The sequence below is a fragment of the Tetrao urogallus genome, assembly GCF_951394365.1.
Source record: "Tetrao urogallus genome assembly, chromosome: 1".
NCBI classification, from domain to species: Eukaryota; Metazoa; Chordata; class Aves; order Galliformes; family Phasianidae; genus Tetrao; species Tetrao urogallus.
Window position 1 is genome coordinate 58,136,138 of NC_136813.1, and position 18,786 is coordinate 58,154,923.

The following is an 18,786-nucleotide window of genomic DNA, read 5'->3' on the forward strand; positions in this document are numbered from 1 at the left end:
CATTGTCAACTTGTGTAGAATCAGGCTTTCTGGATTTTAAACGCTGGCATAAATGCTACCTTCCCATTTTACTGAAGCCTCTATCACTAACACCAGCCAATGGATCTGTGATTGCACTGGGAGTAAATACACAATGTAAAATTTGAGAATATGGTGAGTGTAGTTGTAAAAAATCAAAAAACCTTTCCATTCAGCCCTGAGTGTTGCTTCTCCACTCATTAGTCCAAGGCCTAGTCTCATGTAGAATGAACTGAAAAGGCAAAAGTTGCTTGGAAACAATTTGTAATTGAGTGTTATTACATCAGAATGGATGTAGACTGTTTATGTTGTGTTCTTAATCTAAAAACATGACTTAACACGTTCCAGAGAAAAAAAAATCTTGCTGAGTATATATATTTGTTTTAAATTTAGGACACTTAGCGTAGTTTTTGACATTCCTTCGAGATTCTGTGAGATCTTTTGATAAAACTCTACACTTAAAATCAAGTACTGTTCATAAACATTCTGCAAAAGGCTTTGAGTCAGCACTTTATTGGGAAAGTGCTTCAGCTGACTTAAAATATTGTAACATAAGTCATTTCAGCTGGTTTATACCAGGGAACATGCTAACCCTGAGCATAACGCTCACTTTTAGAAATGTTGTCTTTAAAAGTTTATACTTCTAAGCACACTGGAGAGTCTGCTGGTGTATTTCATAGAGATTTTTGGTTTTCTCCTATATTTCCAATTGTTTATGCAGTGCTATTCAAATTTGCTTGTAACTCTGATTTTCTCGTCTTTTCTTTTTAAGGACTTGATAACCTGCTTGATGAAAACAGAATATCAGATTTGACCCAGACATACCAGCTGTTCAGCAGGGTAAAAGGGGGGCAGCAGATTCTTCTACAACATTGGAGCGAATACATCAAGGTATTTCACAGATCTCTTAATACCCTCAAAATGTATGCTGTTATCATAGGTTTATTCTGTCAAAAAGAAGAATAGTGTATCATTAGGCATATGCATCCAAACTGTTTTAAGCAAATATCTTAATGCATTCTTTCCCCCCATAATAATAATCACATGGCGAGAAACAGCAACACTTAAATTTTGATTTTAAATTCTTAACTACTTGGAATTTGCTTTCATCATACATTTGAACAGTACACAACAAGCTATTCTGGTTTACTTCTAGATAGAGCCATATGCACACTTGTTTTAGAGTATGCTGGATTGTAGAATGTGTTGAGTTTCAGTACGAATATATTCACCTGTTTTACATACTTGGAAATGCAGGAGAATAGCAGAATGCAGCTGTTCTGCTGCAGATTGGCAGTGCACTTCATGTTACCAACGTAGAGCAATGCAGTCAGTAAGATGAATGTTTAAGTGGCTTTGAAAGGAACACTCCCTTTGAAAATAATCCATGATCAAAGCGGTACTTAGATAATTCTGGTCTGTTTAGCTAGGTGTAATAGTAAGGTAACGTGCTGCCTCTGAGCAGATGAAGGCAGCAAAGCTTCACAGAAAATATTTTTCTCTGGAGTTAATTCCTTATGTAGTTTTGTAGTTTTCTCCTGAATAATCCATGGTTACCTCTTCCTTAGAGGCAAAGTGCACAACATGAGTTTGCTGTGGAGGTGACTTTCTGGCTTACCCATACCCAGAGTTATGTGCAGCACCTGGAGAGAGGCCGTGTCCCCATCCATGAGACAGTTTGCTAAGCAGATTGTTGAGCAGTGTCTCCACTATATGTCATTAGCTGGCCAGCATGTAGAAAACTGTGGGAAGGTGGACCAGGACCTTGCTTTTCAGCAGCTGCAAGTTGGCTTACCATGCCGTGTGTCTCAGAATCAGACCTTCAAGGGCCTCGTTTTAAAGAAACTTTTTCACATGCTCAGAAATCTAGAAACCTAGATCTGTAGAGTCAATAAATCTCCATTCCAACATTCTGTATGGTAGAGCACATTAAAGTGAAGCTTGAGGAACTTAAATTCTATGTAATTTTTCTTACGCTGCTTCACAGGATAGAGACAAAGTCCTGAAGGGAAGATAAGTGCTCTGGTGTAGTCACCTTTTTATGATTTTAGGCATGCCACTTGGCTCTGTATATCTCAGCTCCCCATTTGCAGACTGGAAAGATGCTTTGCAGCTTTGGAACATAGATGATGGAGGCTGAGAGAGATCCAGATGCTGTTAATGAAAGGGAAAATGGGCTTAGTGCAAGATATATATAAAATGAGTCCAAGGACACTTGGCACCCTTGTGTTTGGCTTGATTCACTCAGAAATGATTCTTGAGAAACATCTTAGTGAAGATTGCAGGGATAATGAAGTATCAAGGTGGAAATTTTGAGGCTTGTGAGGAATTTTCTCATCTTTGCTTCACTATGGTGGAAAGCATACCACCATATTGATATAAGTGCACCAATTAAATACTGTTCAGCTGTTATTGTGGAGGTGTTCCTCTTTCTCATGGTGGAAAACTACTCGTTCTATGTAGGGCAATGATTGGTGTTACGAAGCAGCTGTAAGTTGTCTGATAGCTTAACCTCATGGGATAGTTTGGTTCAGTGGGCAAGGGGTACCATAGCCCTAGTTCTTGGATAGTAAATGAACAAGAAAAGTCGGGTCTGTGGCGGCTTCTTGCCAATGGGAAAATCCTGTTTGTTGGAAGTCAACTGATCTGGAGCCCTCACAGAATGAGAAATCTTAAAGGGATGAGCAGCAGTTGGATTTCAGCCCTCTGTTCTTGTCAGTGGAGCTCACTAGTGGGGTCCAGAAGAATAGAACGAAGTCTACCATTACACTTTCTAAGGCAGTTTCCATATGATTTCTTTTACATGAATCGTGTATTTAACTGTAAACTTGTACATCGTGCAGTCATGTCTACTGTGTATTTTTGTTTAGCTCCTGTCTTAAATGTGTATAATCTTTAAATCAAACGCTAATGTTTGAAATCCATTAATGTGTGTCTGGGCTTTTATTTTAAATTTTAATGCATCTCATTTTCTGAAAATGTGAAGTCACATAAGTAGCTCTGTAAAATTATTATTCTCTCTAATGATTAATTTTATAAGGGTGAATGTGTCTGTTGGGGGAGACAGGTAGTGCTCTAAAGTATTTTATTATCAAAAGTGTTTGTTTTACAGAACTTTGGGACAACAATAGTGGTTAATCCTGAAAAGGACAAGGATATGGTGCAAGAGCTACTAGATTTTAAGGATAAAGTGGACCATATCATAGAAGTGTGCTTTCAGAAAAATGAAAAATTTATAAACTTGATGAAGGAGTCCTTTGAAACATTTATCAACAAGAGACCAAATAAGCCTGCAGAATTGATAGGTACACAAATGTTTTTCTGTAAAATATTTCCAAAATCTGTAGAAAGCATGATAAGATGATGCTGCTGAGTGTGCTAGCGCAATAGTGGTGCATTATGCAGTTGCTTTAGGAGATTTGCTTTGGGAGCACTGCGGGGTGTCGTTTAGGTGTGTGCGGTGTCCCTAAGGAGTACATCACTTTGCTGTCCTGCACCATGCTTCCTGCACTGCAACTGGGCTAACTTGTGCCCAAGGAGCGCAACGCGAGTGCTGCCAGCGGTGTGAGGGGCTAGGGAAAGTATAGCCAGAGCAGAATTCTTGACTGCGGTGGCAGATGAGTTCTCTGGGTGTTAAAGATCTCTCAGAAAGGAGTAAGTACAGCCCATCTGACTTGCAGGAACTGTTGCAACAATTTTAAGGCCTTCAGATAAAAGGAAGAAGAAAACATTGAGTATCTTGAAGGGAGAACTAACGCTCATTAAGGGGAAAAATATTTGTACTAGGATTATCTCTGATCTGGCAAAATCTGGCGATCTGTTTTACCTACAGCCAGCATAGCTGGGACATTTCCCACCAGTAGAGGATCAGAGGATCCTGTTCCTTGTTTTTTTCTCTCTTGCCTCTATTCAACATAGTTCGTGGCTTCATCCTAAAATAAACTTGGTGGGTCAAATTGTGCAATCTAGTGAATGCAGGTTAAAGCCATGATACAGCCTGCTGTCATCTGCCGATTGTGATGTTTCAGCTATTGCAGTGATTTCCTTCGTACCCCAGTTGGTTGTGTAGGGATACTAACGTGGCTTAATCAACGTTTAGCTAAATTCATTGCTTAACAGTATTTCTAGCATTCTGAAGCTACTAACTTGAAAGCATCGCTTCTGTTTAAATTTTTGTATGCTCATAGCAAGGAGTAAGAGGGGTTTGCTAAAGGTCTACAGAAACTATAGTCCTCTTTGTGTTGTTTGTTTCTGTTTCTCATAAAATACATCCATATGCATTGTACACTTTCAGAATGTTGTCTTTCAATGAGTAGCGTGCTTGCAATGAATATAACACAAAATGTGGGAACTTCTACTGCGTTAATTTTAATGATTTTACTGTGTTCTTTTCTTGGATGGTTCCTTTTTGTGATATTTTTTTCCATTATGGCAGTACTTACAATAAGCGTTCTATCAGTCTACTGAGTACTGAATAAAGGGGTGGGAGAACAGAAAATAGGAAGCTTAGCACTTACCCTATATTTTTAATATACAGTACTATTTCAAGTGGGAAGTGCTTAAGTTGGTGATTTAAGAGTTTTATTTTTTTTAAGGTGTTAAATTTTCTTTATTTGTAGCAAAATATGTGGATTCCAAGTTAAGAGCTGGTAATAAAGAAGCAACAGATGAAGAGCTGGAAAGAATCCTCGACAAAATCATGATCATATTTAGATTCATTCATGGTAAGAAATATCCGTTCTAGGTTAATACAATTAAAAATATTTTCTTTGCTACTAGCTGCACTTTAGTCCTCTGAGGAGTGTAAAAAATCATTGTTAGCATGAGCTTCCTCGAGAATTAGTCTTATATCTGAATTGCCTTACAGTTGAAGGAGCACAATAAATACAACAGGGAGGACAGGCTTCTTTGGAGGTGAAGTTACAGTCTATGGTGGAGACCAAAGAATGAGAGTAAGATTTAGCAAAGTATGGTAATAGAATAATTCAAACATAAAAAGAACCAATTGTATATGTAGTTTTCTTTGTTGTTGGATAGTGAATATCGATCAGCTGATCAATGTGTTATGAGTTAAGGTTTGTGTCACAAACCTGAAGTGTGATGGTGCAAATAGAATGTATGACTTTATTGTTGTTTCAATTCATATGCAGGTAAAGATGTGTTTGAGGCATTCTATAAGAAAGATTTGGCCAAAAGACTGCTGGTTGGAAAAAGTGCATCTGTAGATGCTGAGAAGTCCATGTTGTCAAAGCTTAAACATGGTAGGCATCTTCAGCTTTGTTAACTGTTTATTACTATTTGGAATGTAATTTCATGATCTCATGCTTTAAACAGTGACAAGCCAGATCCTTAGTAATATCTGAGCATTGTGCTCAGTGAGACCTGTTGGGTTGACCTCTCAGAAACGTGACTGGTTCATTTAATCTGTCTACATAGGAGCAGAATACGTACTTAGTTGTGGGTGCTGCAAACCCTGGCAAATCTGGCACAACTATCTCTGGTTAGACATTCATAAATTGTTCTGTGCTTGTTTGTAATTGTGGGATCTTTGCTTTAATTTGTGTGACAGAATGTGGGGCTGCTTTTACCAGCAAACTGGAGGGCATGTTCAAGGACATGGAACTGTCAAAAGATGTCATGGTTCAGTTTAAGCAGGTACCTTCAGATTGTGTTTATGTGCTAAATTTTCAACAGCATTGGGGAAGCACTTCATAGTGTTAAATTTTGAATTAAGCTAAAATGAAATTAAACAGCTTTTGTGCAGGGCCCTGACCATAGTCACAGAGAGTCCTTATATATCTACTTATAGAGCAGAATTTATTTATTCTTTTCTATTCAGATATAATCTTTTTTTACAGATCTATGTGATTTCTTTCTAAGCAAATTGAAGTCTAAATGACACGTAGTAATTTAGTTTGCTGACGTCCTTTAAAGTCCATATTCCTTAATTCTGTATACTGTTGTTTCTCTTTGTGAATGACCTATGCCAGAGAAACTCTCCACAGGCTGCTAAAATGCATAGAAACCTTATATATCTCAGGCACTGAACTTCAAAATGGTTGGTGACTGAGAAAATATGCTGCAAGAAAATGTTGTGCATGCTTGCCCTGTTGTTATGTTTCTCCCAGGCACCTTTTTGGAGCCTTACTGTGGACCAAGTACTGGGATAGAGGTGTGACTTGGAGCAGCTGCTCCAGTACTAAAATACTGTGGTGATTTTTCTGTCCCAGACTTCATGCCCTGTCGAGGAGTGATCTGATACTGAAATTATAAGAAGATGTGTTGTCTCACAGAAAGCTAGAAGTCCCAGGGAACCTTACAGTTTTTGTCCTGGCTTCTGATCGAAAGCTTTTGTTTTGCTTCCTTTTTTTTTTTTTGTGTGTGTGTGTGCTTGTGTGTGAGATACCCTGTATCATGTCTAATGGAGGATGTGACCTGTAGGAATTCCTCATTATCCTCCGAAGCTTAGATTTCTAACTTAAGTATAAAATTTTTCTAATTTATCATGCAAACAGTATACCTGAATGATTTTTGTTTCTTGTATTTTAGTACATGCAGAACCAAAGTGACCCAGGAAACATAGACCTGACAGTAAATATATTAACAATGGGATATTGGCCAACTTATACACCTATGGAAGTTCACTTGAATTCAGAGGTTAGTTTTTGAATTTTCCTTCTAAGTGCAGTTTATGTAGTAGTATCCTAATCAGTATCATAGGGTGAATGAATGCCCTTAATGTAATGTATTTCTGCAAGACTTTAACTTTTTTTTTTTTTTTCACTTCAAAGATTAAAATGTACAAAAGTTCAAACATAGTGGATAAAATCTGCTCTGGGTTTTTTTCAGGCGATTGCTTCACTTAATATTTTTTTTTAACTTCCTAATAATACTTGTCTCAAATTAGTATTAAAGGAAAATCAGTGTCCTAATTAACATTGCATTTGAGCACTAGTTTAAAACAGTTCACCTTAATTAGCCAGTCTAGCTACGATAGTTATGCATGTTTATCCAGCCAATAGTTACATTACTGCATGATCTTATTTTTTTTTCCCCATAAGATTCTTTTTCTCTGCAATGTCTCATAAAACTAGCACCAGCACTTAAATGGTGTGTCTGAAAAAAGACTGCTTCCAAGTTGACAGATTTTTTGCAGTGCTCATATCTGCAGTTATATATATATATAATATACATATATGTATGTATGTATATTTGGAGTACTGCTTCCAGCACTACCTTGCTTGATCTGAAGTGCAGCAAGCACTTAGGAGACCAGAGGTGGTGACAGTGCTCCCATTCAGTCCAGAACAGTGGAAGCTTTTGTGCATTTGCTTCTGTGCCACATTTTCCTGGAGTGAAGGGCCATGAAGATGATCAGAGGGCTGGAACACTTCTCTTGTGTAGACAGGTTGAAGTAGCTGGGCTTGTTTAGCTTGGAGTAGAGAATGCTCTGAGGAGACTTCACTGTTGTTTTCCAGTACTTGAAGGCAGCTTATAAGAATGAGGGAGGAAAAGCATTTTACATGGTCTGATAATAATAGGACAAGGGGGAATGGCTTTAAAATAAAAGAGAGGAGATTTAAGTTAGAAGGAAATTCTTTCCTCAGGGGGCAGTGAGGCGCTGGCACAGCTGCCCAGAGAAGCTGTGGTGCCCCATCCCTGTATGCACTCAAGGCCAGGTTGGATGGGGCCCTGGGCAGCCTGAGCTGGGGGGGCAGCCCTGCCCAGGACAGGGGGTGGGGCTGGGTGGACTTTGAGGTCCCTTCCAACAAAAGCCATTGTGTGATTCCTCAGTGGCACACTACTTTGGAAGGGTCCAGCCTGAACAACACATGATGAAACCACCTGTTACTTGGAATTCAAATGTTGGAATTGGACATAAGGGAGGGAAGAAGGTTAATAATCAGTATACAAGTGTGAGATATATGCTTTTTGTTGGATGGCTGCTTGATCAGAAGCAAAGTCCAGGACAAGAACAATATTTTAGAGGTTTAAAAGCCTTTATGGTTCTTCTATTTCATTTTTATTTAAGGAAAAAATCAGAAATTAAAACCTATGCTTGAATAAAGAATTTATTTTTTAGCGTCAGTGTGTTTGAGAGCAAAGCTAACTCTTGATTTTAGCTCTTTTGCACAAAAACACTTAGCATGAAATACTGTTGAGGAGAACCAAAGGAATTATGTATGAAAACATCCAGCATCGCTGTACTGATAAAATGCTAATAAACTTTGTCTCTTTGTTTTGCAGATGATTAAGCTTCAAGAGGTGTTTAAAACCTTTTACCTAGGAAAGCATAGTGGTCGAAAGCTTCAGTGGCAGACCACGTTAGGGCACGCGGTCCTGAAGGCGGAATTTAAAGAAGTGAGTTTGTTCATAGAAGTTTGCTTATTTAATGCTTTAGCCTGTTGGGATAAAATTAATGTTAGTTATTCAGAATCTAGTCATGTTTAGTATTTTTTATTTTTAATAAAGGTGGAAACATGTTTAATGGAGGAACAATCACTGTTCAGTTGTTTATTTTGAACAGTGGGCTTTTTCTAATGAAACAGAAATACTGCCTAGCTAGAAGACACAAGTGAAACCTTCCATTTGTATTCATTTGAACAAAACTATTGAAATAAGGAGCGCTGTAATAAAGAAGGAAATTAAAGAAAAAAATCAGCATCTTATTTTTAATAGATGATTGTTTTGATCATAGGAATGCTGGTGACATTTTTAGAATGCTTAACTGTTGCAAAAGGAGACAGAAGGGCATTAGTGATGTAATGACTTGTTAAAATTTAAACACTTGTTAAATTATTTAAGTCTTAAATAATCACATTGTTTCTTAATGTGGGTTTGTTTCTTCTCATGGAATATCTTGCCTTGCTAATGAATGCAACTTAGTTGAAATAGAGTAAACAACAACAGTGATATTTTATAAACACATTGTAAGTAAAGAACTTAGGATTTTAGCACCACGTATCAGTAGGATAGATAGATAGGTTGTTAATTGACCAAAGATTGTACATCTGTCTGAAGAGTTTCAGTTATTTCCTTTTCACTGCCAACTGGAACAAACATTTTATTACTGATGAAAGGGGGTTGAAGCATAAAGAAATTTGTGACTGGTTGTAGCAAAGCCAGAATTCCATATATTGTAATTGAAGTGGTGTGGAGGGAATGTTAGGCCGTTCTAATGAGGTTCTAGTTTGTACTGTATTGCTACTATTAGATAAACAGAAAAGATTTTTAAAATATCCTGTTTCTTTCATACTGCATTCAAGCAGATTCTTCTGTGTGACAGGCATTCAAGAATGCACATCTATAAATAAAGAATGTACAGCTTCTCTAATTTATCAGATTTGGGAGGTACAAGAGAAAATAGTCTGAAAATTACTTCTGAACGTTTGATATTTCTTTTTTAGGGAAAGAAAGAATTTCAAGTGTCGCTCTTTCAGACATTAGTGCTGCTTATGTTTAATGAAGGAGATGAATTCAGTTTTGAAGAAATTAAAATGGCCACTGGTATAGGTAGGAGAAATACTTTGTGCTTCTTAAATTTATTCATTGGGTGACTGACAATTATGAATCTGCAAGTAGAGACCTTGCTTTAAGATTGCTACTATCAGTGTCAGTTTTACAAAATACATGATTGCAATTCTTAAAATGTGAGTGGTGATGAAGGCTTGTTGTATGTACAGATTATTTGTGTTCTAGCACACTTTCAAATATTATAATCTGAAAATGATCTGTTATGGAATGCTGCCATTTTGGGGCAATTCAAGAGATTATTTCAATTGAACCGTTCTGAGAGCATGACCATCTCTTCTTCACCACTATTGCTGGAGTGTCCTGTTCACAGTAGATCTGATTTGTTAAAAAGAGTAGTGTCCAGTAGCAAGTATATATGGTAGCTATTCCTCTTGCACTTTGAATCTGAAGATGGATGGAATGCAGAAAACTGAAAAGAAAAAAAATATGATTTTCTTTTTAACCAGAGGTAGTAACTGTTGCAGTAGAATATTCTTAAAGGTTTTTGTTCATTTGTTTCTCTAATCTTTATGCTTCCTTAAAACAGTTACCACCATTGGCATTAAAAAGGATAACTTTTCCATGGCTTTACTCTCTGCATCAACCAATAGGTCATATCCAGTAGTCTTTGCTTGTCAAACCTTAAGATCAATAAAACAACCGCTGAAGTATCTGAATACACACAAACACTAAAATACTGTAAATATATTTAATAAAACATTGTAAAAAGGGATTGTCAAGAATCCATGTGGTTCAGAAGGATGCATTTCAGAAGGTAGCATAGCCTAAGTACTCACAGAATGGCCCAGGTTGGAAGGGACTTCAAAGATCATGAATCTCCAACTCCCTGCCACATGCAGGGCCACAAACCTCCCCATTTAATGCTAGACCAGGCTGCCCAGGGCCCCATCCAACCTGGCCTTGAACACCTCCAGGGACAGGGCATCCACAACCTCTCTGGGCAGCTGTTCCAGCACCTCACCACTCTCTCTGTAAAGAACTTCCCCCTGACATCCAACCTAAATCTTCCCTCCCTCAACTTAAAACCATTTCCCCTTGTCCTGCTGTTATCTTCCCTTTCAAAGAGTTGACTCTGCTCCTGTTTGTAGGCTCCCTTTAGCTACTGAATGGCTGCAGAGGTCACCCCACAGCCTTCTTTTTCTCCAGGCTGAGCAAGCCCAGCTCCCTCAGCCTGTCTTTGTAGGGGAGGTGCTCCAGTCCCCTGATTGCCTTTGTGGCTCTCCTCTGGAGCCTTTCCAACAGTTCTCTGTCTTTCTTGTACTGGGAGCTCCAGACCTGGATGCAGTACTCCAGATGGGGCCTCACAAGAGCAGAGTAGAGGGGGACAATCACCTCCCTGTCCCTGCTGGTCACCCCTCTTCTGATGGAGCTCAGGATACCATTTACTTTCCGAGCTGCAAGAGCACGCTGCTGGCTCATGTTAAGTTTTTCATCCATCAAGACCCCCAGGTCCCTCTCCACAGGGCTGCTCTCAAGGACCACTCCTCCCAGTCTGTATAAATGCCTGGGATTCCTCCAGCCCAAGTGCAGAACTCTGCACTTTGCTGTGTTGAACCTCATCAGGTTCACCTGGGCCCACCTTTCAAGCCTGTTGAGGTCTCTCTGAATGGCATCCCTTCCTTCTACGGTGTCAACTGCACTACTCAGCTTGGTGTTGTCAGCAAACTTGCTGAGGGTGCGCTTGATTCCATCATCGATGTCATTGATAAAGATGTTAAAGAGCACCGCTCCCAAGACAGACCCCTGGGGGATGCCACTTGTTACCGGCCTCCACCTGGACATAGAGCCACTGATGACCACCCTCTGTCTGCGGCCTCTCAACCAGTTTCTTATCCATCGAGTGGTCCACCCATCAAATCCACATCCCTCCAGTTTGGAGATGAGGATGTGATGGGGGACCATGTCAAAGGCCTTGATCAAGTCCAGGTAAATGACATCAGGAAATGATATACTCCAGCTTCTCAGACTTGAAGCTTCTTGTTGCTTAGTCACTCATTCCATAAATGCTAAGGGAGCTGAAGAAAACTTGTGCCAGCATGAATGATAAGCAGTGGGATAGTCCAGAGACTCATTAGGTCAGAGTACAATGCTTACAGAACAAACATAAGCTCACACAAGCCTGATCCAGATCCTGCATTCTCACTTCGTATTACTTTGCCTTAAAGCTTACGTTCTGGCTGCCTTACAGCAACAGATTAAAATCTACTGCATGAAAACCCGTTACATTATAGCAGAATAGAAAGGATTTCAATGAACTGTTATTAAGGCAACCAGCTAGAACTGATGGATTGTTGGGAGCTGTCTATTTTGTCATGTAATTGCGCTGAGTGCTATGCCTATTTATTTCTCTTAAGACGAAGTAGTGTAGAAAACCATGTAATGAGGACAGTTTTTGGCCCACAGGTTGCTTGTGTCCAGGGTGGCTGAAGTAAAATTTCTCTTCCAGACATGGTATTCAGAGATTCTGCCATTCCCATTTAGCAATCCCCCTCCTTGTAAATGAAAGTCTTATGGGCAGAAGTGCTCCCAGAAATCAGTCTCACACTGCCCCCTTCCTGCCTCCTGCTACTTGGCTGATCCTTTTGCTGAGCAGTACTCTGGATTTTGCCCAGCAGTGATAAACTGTGAAACTGTTGACCACCGCGTTATGCAAACAGGAAGCTTACAGCATTCAAGGGACAAGGTTCAATGAAGAGCAATGCACTGGGAGGTTTCTTACTGCGTGGAAGCCACCTCTGCCTTGGGAAGTCTTTTGGTCCTAAGTGACTGAAACTCAGCAGTAGGGCAGGAGACGGAGAGGAGCAGGGAAGCGTGGAGCATTCCTCCATTAGCATTAGTTTCCTTCTTGCATAGTATCCTATGTGTGCCAGCTTGTGGCCTGTCGAAGGCAGGGCTCTGGTCTGGATGGACCTTCTGACCCAGATGCGTGTTCTTCTGTTGTATAGCAAATGCAGATGGATGCTGAACCTCCCAACTCTGCAGTATTGTGTTTAGCTACTTCCTTTACTTTGTTGTTCATGTGTGCTAGCCCTTCTTCGGGGGTGCTGGAAGCTTTGTGCAATTCTTACTTGGTGTTCTACTACAAGGTATTAACCAGTCTCTGTACACTGGTAGTTACTGCAGAAGAGATCAGAGCTATACCAGTGCCATAAGACAAAATAAAATATAGCAAGTTGAACTGTCAGTAAAGGACATAGAAAGATAGTAAGTCAGACACCAGCATCTGATGACATTCACCTGGAAGTTTTACAGAAACTTTCCAGTATAAATACTGAATTAGTCTCTCATAACTTAAGTGAGCCTTGGTGTGGGAAGAATGGTAGGTGACGAGAGCAGTGGTTTGGTTTGGGAGTTTTGTTTTGGTATTTGTTTTTGAAGTTCATGGAGTAATTCTGGAGGGTATAAGGCATGCAGTGGGAAGAAGAGAATTGATAGGCTCATGGCTAAGTCTGTGTCAAGGAAGAGCCAGCACAGTTTCTGAGGTGAATTGAGTGAGCAAGGATGTGCATAGTCATAACTGTACGCTTGGTTTTTTAAAAGTTCTCGAGTTTACAACAAGCTCTTAAGTAAGTTTTCAGTGCTTGTGAGATGAATTCTTATGGGTGAATAATTCATTAGAGGACAGAAAATAGCTAGAAATTAAAAGGCTACTTTCATAGTGAAAGGAAGCTCCTAGTAGGGATTTCCTTGTTATTATTCAACTTAGTCACTAACGATCTGAAAAAGAATATTGATCTGACAGAATTTGATGCTTCTTCCTTAGGAAGAATGTCTTCCTTAGGAAGGCCAGGTCTGAAACTTCTAGAAGTTGCAAAGGGATCTCCCACTCAAACAATTAGGAGATCAAATGGTATCAAATGTTCAGTGTTGCTGAATACAAACACATCTGTGGAGGGAGAGAAATAACTTTAACCACATGTGCAGAGTCTGGCTTTGTTATGTGCGGCTGCCATGTATTTTGATCCAATCCATATAGCATTGTGCAGCTGTTCTCATCTGAAACAGTTAGCTGAAAAGATTAATGGCAGGCCTGAAAGCTGTAATTCTCAAACTTCACATCAAGTCAGCCCCCAGTTTCTTGTACATGCATTGATGTTTAATTGAGAACACCATAAAGGTGATCGTAAATTCTATTTATTTAACATGTTCCCTTAGGCCTCTTAGAGGCATCATGAACAATGTACAGGAATGAGGTGTAAAGCATTTGGGATTTTCCAGTGTTAGAAAAATCTGTTAGGCAGCTCTGGTAGTCTCCCTGTCCTGTTGGAATTTTCACAGCAGTTCCCTGGGCCTCTAAGTCATGCATCCCCAGCTCCTTTGCTGACTGCAGCAGGAGATGGAGCCAGTCAGATCAGTACTTTTGTGGTTTGCTGGAGCGTCATACTGAAGTTAATAGAAAGAGATTATAGGTTTGTGTGGCAGAAATCAGTAAGAAGGTGTGACTCAAAACGTTAAATAGTTTGAGGAAGCACTTCATACAGTGAAACTGAGCAATCTTTGTTCCTTGCTGAACTTGACAGGAGCTGCAGGACAGGGCATCAGTTCATATTAGTCAAACAGTTTTGGTCTACTATGTGCAGTTTACAGAGATGAAGATGATATCTTCTGCAGTTCTGCTTTTCGAGCTCTTAGTCATTTCTGCATTAGCTATATTGCTGGATTTACAGTTTTACAGGTTTGTTTTGTAAACTTAAAGTAGGTGAGTGTCTGGGTTTCAAAACTCCCAGGTATTGAAATAACCAGAAGGCTGGTCGCTACTTGTGTTTTGGATTTTATCTATTGCATCTTTAAGTCCCATCTAACACAGAATACCTATACTATTCTGGGACAAAACATGGCCTGTCAGCATATTTACACACAACCCCACCCACCCCAAAGATATTCCATTTGTCTTTATATGCCTTTGTCTTCATACACATAGAACGTACAATTACAGAATGCCCCAAATTGGAAGGGACCCACAAGGATTCAGCTCCTTTCCCACACAGAATCACTCAAAAAGCAAACCCTGTGCCTGAGGGTGTTTCCTTGGACTCTGGCAGCACAGGGCTGTGCCCGCTGCCCTGGGCAGCCTGCTCCGCACCCACACACCAAACACACCAAAGGACTTCAGCCGCTCCTCACACACCTTGCCCTACAGACCCTTCCCCAGCTTTGTAGCCTTCCTTTGAGCACGCTAACAGCGTTGTGTCCTTACGTATGGCACCCAAACCCACACGCAGTGCTGCAGGTGAGGCAGCACACACAGAGCAGAGCAGGAGACAGCTGCTCCCCTCGCCCGGTTGGCAGTGCTGGACCTGGTGCACCCCAGGGCACAGTTGGCCTTTGGCTGCCAGGGCACACTGCTGGCTCACAGTCAGGTTGCCGTCAGCCAGAAGCCTCAGATCCTTTTGTATGGGGCTGCTCCCTAGCCCCTCAACCCGTCTGTATGTTAAGATCAGGGAATCACAACATCCAGTGCCATACAGAAAATCGACACGATTAAAATGTGCCATATAAAAGTAATCTAAAAATAAAAGATTAGGAACCTCAACAGTATGCTACCTATGAAGAATTAATTGGGCAGAGCTGGGACTTGTTACAGTTTTGCAGTCACAGAATAAATTATACCCAGTCTCTTTAGAAGATATGAGATTGCTGCTGATACACTGATAGAGTTAGAAAATGTATCAACCATCACCCAAAGAAAGAGTGATTACCTGCTGTTTGGTTGCTGTGCTTCTTTGAGGCATTGTCCAAATACATTCCCCATTTTCCCTTCCTTTCTCATTATTGAGAAAGCCTCTCTGAGATAAATGTATTTCCTGCTTGCGTGATTGAAAGGCAGTTGTGAGTTCCTCACCCTTTGGCATTCTGTGACCTGCGGTTTCACATGCACAGCAGAAGCAAGGCTCTGAAGGGTACTGGGGGTTTGTAATGCAAGTATGGACAAAAACACATCAGCAATCTGTATTTACTGAAAGTGAAAAACCTAAAAAGCGTGAAACAGGGTTTCCACTATTTTAATAATGAAAGAATGTATGGAAGTTGTTCTGTTGAGTTGTTGAAAGTCATTCTGTGTGAATGTGTAAGCTAAAGTATTTTAGAAATAATAAGTGCTATACTTGAACTCAGCCATTCTGTGCATTTCAGCACTGCATTGCAAAACATTTGTTTTGATTCGTAGACTTTTCAGATGTGACACACTTGGTGATAATTTTGTGTTATAAATAAAAGTGTTCTAGAGACTGCAGAGGCTGTTTTAATGCAAAATCCTGAAACATCTTTGCAAGATAATTACTAGAATGCTTTAGATTTCATTTATCTACTTATCCAAGTGCTTTTAGCTTTAAATCTTTATAGATAAAATTTCCTTTGCCCACTTGTTTCCCCTCCTTTCCTATTGTGGAGAAGTTTTATGAACATAATAGCTGTCAGCGGCACCTTCTAAGTTGATAGGAAGATGTTTGCTGACACTTCTATTTTCTTCTTCGTTTTTCATTTGTGTTTGTATTTGCATCTGAGTGTTTAGAAATAGTGATGAAATCACATAAAATGAATGGTTTGACTTTCTTGTCATCAGCTGATTTTTCTTTTGATGTCCTGTTACTGCCAAACATAGCTACAGCAATAAAACTAGGCTCATGTTGCTGAGATTTTTTTTTCCTGATACTGCTGGTGGGTAGAAGCTTTGCTGAGAAGATCCCTGTGTTCTTGTCAGGTCTGTACTCTTGGTTTGTGCAGTTCTGTGCACACTCGCAGTGCACACTCAGCACTTATCTATGAGATGTGTGAGGCCAAGCTTGAAGACGTTAAGCTGCTAGGTAATTAGAACTTAGTTTGGAAAAATGCATTAATATAAAAATCAGACATTTTTTTCATTACACGCCTCATTTAATTGCATAAAACTTTTCACATTAATGTTTTGCTCTCTCTTCTCCTATACTTTGAATTTCTTCACAGAGGACAGTGAATTAAGAAGAACCTTGCAGTCTTTAGCTTGTGGGAAAGCACGAGTATTGATTAAAAATCCAAAGGGCAAGGATGTAGAAGATGGAGACAAATTCATCTTTAATGGTGATTTCAAGCATAAATTGTTTAGAATAAAGATCAATCAAATCCAGATGAAAGAAACAGTATGTATTTATTTATTTTTGCATTTATTCTGGTTAACTGTTTATCCGTGTTCCACATGGAGAGACAGAATCTCTGCGTTTCCTCTAGTAGCTTTTGTGTTAATAGAAGGGAAGCATGCTTCAATTTTTTGGTAGTGAGGATGACTTACTGAGGCAGTAAAGATTCTAAATCTCAGTGAAATCGAAACAAATCAGATTCCTTCCTTTGCCTGCAAAATTAAATGCTATCATATTGAACTGATGATACGGTCTTGCAGATGTTTCGGTATGTCTTACAAGTTTTCATGGTATGGTGGAAGAGCTGGTACTGCATTGAACTCATGACTCAAATGTGTCACTGTGTCACTTTTCTTTATTGGGAGAGTAAGAGGACTATTAAAAAGTCATGGTCGTCCCCTCGTTTGTAGTGGATGTCCTTGTTTTACTTGATTTCCAGTTTTGGACACAAGCTGACGTGTTTTAATTAGTATTGAATTGTTTCCTTTGGGCCTTTGTACATGAAAATTAAAAAGTAAATCAGAGTTGAGCAGTTTTGTGCAGAAGACAGTATTTGGACTGTCAAATTCTTGTGTGTTCTTCTGAATATATGAAGAGAATTGTTACAAGGTAGTTTGATTTATCAGATTTAAAATATGACATGATCTTTATTTAGATTGTGTTTAATTTTATATTTGGTTTGCTTAAGCAGCGCACTTCAGGATCACTTGGTTCTTAGCAAGCAGTAATGTATTTATCTGTCCCAAAGACAGATAATAAAACTACAAAAATATAATGGATAAAATAATAGCAATAAAAGATGATATCTGTGGTTTTTTACTGTTCTTTAGGTCGAGGAACAGGTTAGCACAACTGAAAGAGTATTTCAAGACAGACAATATCAGATTGATGCTGCCATTGTACGAATAATGAAGATGAGAAAGACTCTTGGTCACAATCTCCTTGTTTCTGAATTGTATAACCAACTGAAATTTCCAGTAAAGGTAACTGATTTTATTTTTCAAACCCTCTAGAATTATCAAAAAGCATGTAATATATTTTCCCATTCAGCTTGTCTGTGAGAGTAAGAAATGTGAAGTATTTCAGAATCAAGTCCAAACATTCAAGTATTAAAATGAGCCTGTGAACAGAATGAGCCGAGGTATCAGAAGGAAACAGTTCACCTGTTTGCTATGGTTCACTTTCTTATGTAGTGTTTCACTGTCCTGGTTTTTTTTTGTTTTGTTTTCATTCGTGGGTTTTTTGTTTGTTTTGGTGGGGCTTTTTTTTTCTGTTTCTTTGTTTTTTAAATAAAATATATCTGCATTCATATCATTAACTGTTCTATTGATCTCATCTTTTCTTGAAGCCTGGAGACTTGAAAAAGAGGATTGAATCTCTCATTGACAGAGACTATATGGAGAGAGACAAGGACAACCCCAATCAGTACCACTACGTTGCATAACGAAGAGGAAATACATATTAAAAATCATAATAATAATAAAAAATCATCCAAATATATCTTCAGGACACCGAATACCTATGCTGTTCAAGACTTTATTTTTAGCAGATTTCAGGTTGATGTGTATTATTCAACCAGCTGCATGCACTGCTGTGGACAAGAAGCAAAATGACATTAATTGATCATCCTTATCAAGACTCCTTACTAGTTTTAAGTGTCACATTTTTGTTTCTTTTAGATACTTGTTTGTTCTTTTTGGTTCTTGAAAATTTATTTTTACTATTTTGCTTAACAATGTCATTGAAGTTGGATGGAAAGGTAAAATTACCTGTGCAAGACATATGTTTGTGAAGGATGCAAGTCTGTTTTTTTTTCATTTCTCTGTTCTAGCTGCATCCATAAGGACCCTATATGCTGCATTCTTTAGCTACAGTGACAAACTTGGGTAACTTTTTAAAAATCCCTAATTGATGAACACTTATGTACAAACAGTGTTGTTGAAATACACTGAGTTTTTGAAATTATGCATCATGAAAACTCTCAATCTTGTGTTCGTTTAATTTTCTTTCAAATGATTATGAACTTCAGTCTGGTTTGATAAATCAGGTTTTGAAGTGAGATCCTTTATGTGCCAAGAGGACAAGTGTGTGTGTAGTGAGTTGTTGGATTATTTAGATAAGA

The 18,786-nt window shown here is 39.1% G+C and overlaps 1 protein-coding gene across 1 annotated transcript in view; it reads left to right on the plus strand.

Annotated features, from left to right (window-relative positions):
- The window catches only part of CUL4A (cullin 4A), a gene marked incomplete at both ends in the record, with an annotated part of 34,842 nt that extends 16,734 nt beyond the window's left edge, over nucleotides 1–18,108 (plus strand). Inside the window, 11 exons of the mRNA XM_079548428.1 lie at nucleotides 791–909; nucleotides 3,131–3,323; nucleotides 4,638–4,742; nucleotides 5,169–5,279; nucleotides 5,588–5,673; nucleotides 6,568–6,675; nucleotides 8,266–8,379; nucleotides 9,426–9,531; nucleotides 16,495–16,667; nucleotides 17,495–17,647; nucleotides 18,013–18,108. Coding sequence (XP_079404554.1) covers nucleotides 791–909; nucleotides 3,131–3,323; nucleotides 4,638–4,742; nucleotides 5,169–5,279; nucleotides 5,588–5,673; nucleotides 6,568–6,675; nucleotides 8,266–8,379; nucleotides 9,426–9,531; nucleotides 16,495–16,667; nucleotides 17,495–17,647; nucleotides 18,013–18,108 — 1,364 coding nt within the window. The remainder of the gene's footprint in view (nucleotides 1–790; nucleotides 910–3,130; nucleotides 3,324–4,637; nucleotides 4,743–5,168; nucleotides 5,280–5,587; nucleotides 5,674–6,567; nucleotides 6,676–8,265; nucleotides 8,380–9,425; nucleotides 9,532–16,494; nucleotides 16,668–17,494; nucleotides 17,648–18,012) is intronic.
- Nucleotides 18,109–18,786: the final 678 nt, after the last annotated feature.